This window comes from Poecilia latipinna, unplaced genomic scaffold (genome assembly GCF_001443285.1).
Source record: "Poecilia latipinna isolate Pla-1442-1.1 unplaced genomic scaffold, P_latipinna-1.0 Scaffold135, whole genome shotgun sequence".
NCBI classification, from domain to species: Eukaryota; Metazoa; Chordata; class Actinopteri; order Cyprinodontiformes; family Poeciliidae; genus Poecilia; species Poecilia latipinna.
Window position 1 is genome coordinate 464,871 of NW_015112751.1, and position 6,449 is coordinate 471,319.

Below are 6,449 nucleotides of genomic sequence, written 5' to 3' on the forward strand. Positions count from 1 at the left end.
ACAAATGAAAGATTTCTACAGAAAAAAATAGGTAAGTCATGCTAAATTATGTCAAATAGATTAAGCCTTATATCATGTTATACTGTTAACCCCTCATCAAAAACATATCTGGAGTGCTGCTTTGAATCATTTCTGCATGTCTGAGAATTCCCTTAAATGTCCCATGGCAGCCATTCTGGGGTGCCTAAAGTTTTGCTTACAATGCGTCTCCTATTTACGCAAAGCTCTTTCTTAGAGCTACAATCTCCAACGACCTCATAGAGCACTTCTCCCCCACACCTACACCATGCTGCTCCTCTAGGCTAGCAGTGGCAGCAATGAATAAATACCTGGTGGAACTGTGCATCTGCTGAGCTCATCATACAAACTATTCCTCAGACCATTGCGTCTAAGAACAGTTTAAAACAGCATCGTGGAGAAGCACTGTTGTCATGACAGGCTGAATGAGGAATATGTGAAAGTGTAGGAGATTCTTAAAGAGACAGAGGCCAATTTCAAGAAGGCAAACTACTATGTTCTGATTCAGAATTTTAGTCTGCCTGTAGTTTAGCAGTAGCAGTAGTGAAAGTGAATAAAGCTATCCAATCCAGGTTGGCCATGTTTCTAAATATCAATTTAATGTTAAAAGCCACCTGGTTCGGCTGGTACGCCGAACCAGGTGGCTCGGCATATAATGTGTATATCACATTATTCTTGATATACACAACAACTTACTTGACTTTAATAAATGGCACCATGCACCTGGAAAATAACCCCTCTCTCCTCCCACAAACATTTTAAACCAAAAGTGTCGCATTAAATTATTTTATTTAAAATTGAAAAGCAACCATTACTACACTGCTATGTCTAAAATAATATACACTGATTTTTACAGTAATAACGTCTGTGACATTTGTTATTTTGAATTTGAACACTTATGGAGAGCAACAGGACATGTCAGTGTTCAAAGTAAATGTTGAAACTCGGTCACCCTCTTCATGTACTCATGATGAGAGCCAGGCAGCATAGTTTTAGATTCAGAAAAACTACAAGTATCTCAAAATTACATATGGCGGCATATTTTGTTTGCACAACAATTTTTACATACTTACACATGTCATTTTCTCTTATTTGTAACCCATGAAAATATTGCACAAAAATGTGTTTTAAAAATGTATCAATTTCACGATTGTTGCTTGCTGCTGTGAATTATGCTTATCGTTAAATCCAACAATGCAAGAGGACATCCTAAAAGAAGTTGCTAAACTACAATGTTTGAAAAATGCATGTATTATTTTTTTTCTTTGATAATGCCAACTGAAATGTCTTTTTGGCAAAGGCACTAAAACAGCATGCAGTTCAGAGCAACAAGCTAGGCCCCTCCTGAACAGTGGGCCATGCTCCAGTCAACTGTATTTTATTTTAAGGGTTTCATGAGTGAAACAAACTTATTTTGCATAAACCCTGATATTAAAATTAAACAACGTGGTCGCAACTCCTAATATTTATTGTGCTCTAAACTATATGAAAACCAAAACGTGTTTGAAGTAAAAGCTAAACAAAGCCACAAGATAAAAGTGACATGTACTCTGCTAATGTTAGCCGGTTAGCTAAGACTAGCACAGCTGATTAAAAGGAAACAAGAAAAAAACTACCTTGCGACATAATGTTGACAACACAATCACTGTGTCGCACTCAACTGTTCCATGTCCAACAAGCAAGGCATCATGTTAGTGTGTAGATAAGCTGTTCATACCTTTGCCTTTTCCAGTGGAGTGAATTTCAAGACGTGCACAAAAGGGTTTCTGAACGGAGGAGGTTGGTCCATTTTCTTCCCATCTCCTTCAGTCGCACAATGTTTGCTACCCGACAACCTCATACTTAGAAAGACCGTAAGGTGAGGCTGCAGTTGGTACTTTTGATGTCCTAAAAAGAAAACTGCCAAAAAATAGAAGAAGCCCCTCAAAGCAAAACGCGGTCTCCCCTTTAACTGGCTTGGTCGGTTGCTAATTTAGATGGAGGCAGTGCCAAGCTATTAACGTTATCTCCCTTTCCTGGTCAGCATGGAGGGATAATTGTTAGCTCAAGGATTAACTGGGGATATCTGAAGTCACCAATATCTGTCTGGCTGCGCAGGTCTCCTTCCTGCACAGCCTCTTCCCCAACCAGACCTGCCCGTTAGCTCTCAAAGCTAACGGAAGCGCAATACCTTTCTTACAGCAGGGCGCCTGCGCGCGTCCACAACGGTATTTGCCAAGCACGACCCAATGTTGCCTTCAAAATCCCCTCACATGTCGTAATTTAAAACTTTAACGGAAAACTGTAATGAATACAGCAAAAATGAAATATATAAAATACAAAGATATAATTTGTAGTTAGAGGGTTATATAAAGTTCAGACCGTACTCATCGTAATAATAAGTAATGTCAGTAACCCCTGTGTTCAAATAGTAGGATTATGTAATCCTATCTTCCTTTAACTGTCTTATTAGTGCTGATGCAATTGGCAAATAAATCTCTAACAAGGTGTAACTATTAAATAATAACATTATGATTTTTTTAGGATTTTTTTTTATTGTGGTCAATTATGGGATTCAGTAATTTTGTCACTTAATCCCATTATGCACTTTTGTTCCTTTCTAACTTTCGCATTTTATGGTAAATTTCTACTGGATGAACTCTTGTGTTGTTGGGAGTAAACTGAGGTTGGTAATTTACGGTAGTCTATGGTCAAAGTAGATAATTTGACTGAGAATGCCTTTAAAAATTCCTGATAGTTGTAGGCTATAGCAACAATCAGTGTTCAAATATTAAAACACATATGTCTGTTAGCTTTAATCTCTGCATGTTTTTAGTTTATTTATGTGGAATATTAGACTGATTATTTCTACCAGAAGTGTGATGCTATTCAGCAGTGACGGCACCGTGGATTGACTTCGGTGTTGTAAAAGTAGTTATGTGCTGCCCTCTTGTGGCAAAATCTTTGTAATATTCTGTAATATTCGGAGAAAACTCAAAATTTCAAGGGCCCTCTCAGTTGCTATACAAAACGGTAATGTTGTTTTCATTTGCACGCCTTGAAATATTTTTTTACAATGTTATATTGTAAAATGTAAAAAAAAAAAAAAGAAAAAAACCTAACGTGGTAATTAACTTGCATTTCCTTTACCATTAAGGATTTATTTATGGATGCAATACATATGGATTGTGCTCTGCCTTGCAAGTATTTATTTACAATTTCCACATTTTTACCACTTTACAAGTAAAAATGAGAATATGTTTTTAGGGGTCTTTCAAATGATAGACCACCTCAGAGCATTCAAAACAGTGGATGGAAAAGCATACATTATGTTAGAAATGTTTTCTTTTTAACAGTGAATTTTCTACATAGCTTTTTTAATTGTAATACATTTAAAACATGTGTCATGATGTAGTGCTAACATGACAGAATATGGGGGGGGGGGAATACTATTGAAACCATTGATGTTAAATATTCAGAAAGATTCTACAAAAATATATTATTTTGTTCCAAGTACATGACCTTATGTTCATCACTGTTTTATGTTCATCTTTACTAATCTCAAATTATGCTTGACAACAGCAGCTGGAACCAACATTTAACAAGTTTCTTTCTGATGTAAAAACACACGGTATAGATACAAATTATGTCAGAGAAAGACGCTCAATAAGAGTCATAAAGTCTCGATCATTTCTTTCTAACTTACATTTTCATCAGACCCTTTGAAAATATAAAACAGGGTCTTAAGAAATTGGTACTTTTAACTAGAGACAATGTGAATTAAGATTAATGGAATATAGTGTAACATATGTTATACTATATTGCATTAATCTTAATTAATGCAAACCAAAATTAAGTGATAAAGGAGTGGTACCGTGTATGTTCCAGGTACATAGTGTCATTTTGAAACACAATCTAGCAACTGCGTTAAAATGCTGTATATATGGATCATGATTTAAATAAAAAGAAATTTGACTTTGTAATTTGATATCTTGATATTGGGCTTCCGTTTTTTTTTTTTTGTTTGTTTTATTTTTAGAAGCTCCTGCTCTTTCTGACACTGAACTCAGCACCTCATGTTTACAATGATTATTTTCAGAACTGGACTGAGAAGTAATTTGTGTAAGTTTAGCAGACATGCACTTCCACCATGTGTTTGCTGCTGCTAGTCTGAAGGAGCTGAGTGGGGAAGGTGTGGAGGGACAAGGTGCTCTGTGAGGCAGAAGCTCGGCTGGAGACGGCACCTCCAAGAAGAGGCTCTGTGGAAAGAGTGGTTTTGTTGAGAGCGAACGTTCAGGGATCCCCAAATAGCTGCTGCAGGACATTCAAGGATTCCTCAAACATGCACGAAAGAATCAAAGCAACATTCAAGGCATTTTTAACTCAAAAAAGTAGAATTTTTATAACACCCCTTCCTTTAAGAATAAACCAAGTATTAAACTCTGCTGATGTTAAGCTGAATTGCATGTGCACAGCAGTTTTGAAAGTTTTCCTTTTATGAGCCCATTGATCGAAGGGCATGTTTGTCCACGTATGTGCTCAAGCATAGTAGGAAAAATTGCTTTGCGTGATGGAGGCAACATTTCATCTATGACACAGAATCTCCCCCTTGTTCTTTTGTGCAATCATGTTTCTGCTTATGCTTTTTCTAAGAATGTCAAGGACAGGCAGTTGAACGCACACATCTGTGAAAACATCCACACACACACACACACACAAACCAAATGGACCACTCTACTTCATATTTTAATTCTGGCGTGCAACAATATGTAGCCAAAGTGCCCCGTGGGCTGACCATATCAGGTCGTGACATTTGCATTTGACAACAATGATACCAGACAGGGTTAATGCTGGAGAAAATGGAGAGACAGAGAGAAACGGGGGAAAAAAAAGGAAAAAAGGTCCCCTCCCACCCCACCCTCCCTCATTTCTCCCACTCTACTTTCACGTTCCCTTTCCCTTCTTCAGTCCCATAGCTGAGGTGCTTAAATTAAAAAGGAAGAAATGCAATTTAAAGACATGGGGTAAACAATCACAAAACACTTGTTTCTAGAGGAGAGACAATTTCCTGGTGCCTTGTCCAATTTCTTATGGCCTGGAGGGCTGCTGCATGGGTTTTAACACCTGGTTCTACACCACTGATTAAAATTGTAATGCTGCTGTTGAATCAATCCATATGACATTTTGGAAAATACACAACTATATATATATATACATATATATATAGCATTTTCCCCCCCTGTTGTTTTCATTTGGAAATCGAAAGTGCCACTACTATGCCTTCCAACTATTTTAAGGGGTAAAGTAAAGCTTAAACGTCTCAAAACGTATAAATACGCCGTAGTTATTGTACATTCTGTTAACTCATAAGCAAGAAGAAAGGTTATGCAATGTGCAATAAACATCTACCTCAAACAAACAAACAAAAAAAGAGTCTAAAGGTATGATCACTTCAAATTAGATAATTCTGAGCGTTAAAGTACAATCTCAGTCAGTCTCTTAATACTTCTTGAAGGGTTTTTTTTTTTGTCAGATGAGAGGTTTGAAGTGCAACCTTGCCTTGTTGAAAGACCAAGACATTGTCTCATAGACAAAGAGCTTCATTCAAGGCTCACTGAAACATTTCTACCTCGTCTGCTTCGTTAACCCTGAAGAACCTGAAGCTCCGAGGTTATGATGGAATCTCCGTCACTGTATGGAAGACAATTTGACTAGACTCTGGTTGTCATACTAATCTTGTAAGCCATCAGAACCATGCAGATTTATTTTCTTGTTGCAGAATAACATTTTCTTCCACCTCTCAATGTGCCATGCTTGGTCCACTTTCTCACCATGTAGGGTTTTGGGGTTGTAAATCCTTGCCACGAAATCACGTGAAGCCATATTTCTTTCCGGTTTTGAACATTTTATAGTTGTTGATTAGCTGAAAAACAGCCTGCCTGAATTTAAATTAGTGCTGTCAATCAATTAAAACAATCAAATTTGAATCCATGCTCTAGCGCTAATCACAATTTAATCTACGCCTAAGTCTGAAATGCACGTTATCAAAAAAAAAAAAAAAAAAAGTTTTAAAAAAGTGTTTCATTGTCTCAAACCAAACATGCTTGAAGATTCTCAGTTTTCCAGGTTTCCATACTTATTCATGAAGGTTTAAAAGAAGTCATTTTGTATGAAACATTAACTTCAAAGTGTTAACCATAAACTCTTTGTGTTTTGCTGGAAGGATAATTCATGATAATTTGCGTACATACAACCGTGGTTTTATCCAAACTTCCTTCGAAGTGTTTTTTTAAAGCAAATGTTGCTGCTGAACACACCATGTTGAGCCTCTTCACTCATCTTTTCACTTACATTTACAACTCAGTGTTGACTGGAGTATCTGACCAGGGAATACGCTGCTTCGAGAGAGAGGCTTTTCCATCAAGATAGTTAATGAGATTAATACTAACATT

At 36.9% G+C, this 6,449-nt stretch overlaps 1 protein-coding gene across 1 annotated transcript in view; it reads right to left on the bottom strand.

Annotated features, from left to right (window-relative positions):
* Positions 1-2,219, bottom strand: part of LOC106945230 (lysophosphatidylcholine acyltransferase 1) — a 32,272-nt gene extending 30,053 nt beyond the window's left edge. Inside the window, exon 1 of the mRNA XM_015028787.1 lies at positions 1,736-2,219. Within this exon, the coding sequence (XP_014884273.1) occupies positions 1,736-1,858 (123 nt within the window). The 5' untranslated portion in view covers positions 1,859-2,219. The remainder of the gene's footprint in view (positions 1-1,735) is intronic.
* Between the last annotated feature and the right edge of the window lie 4,230 nt (positions 2,220-6,449).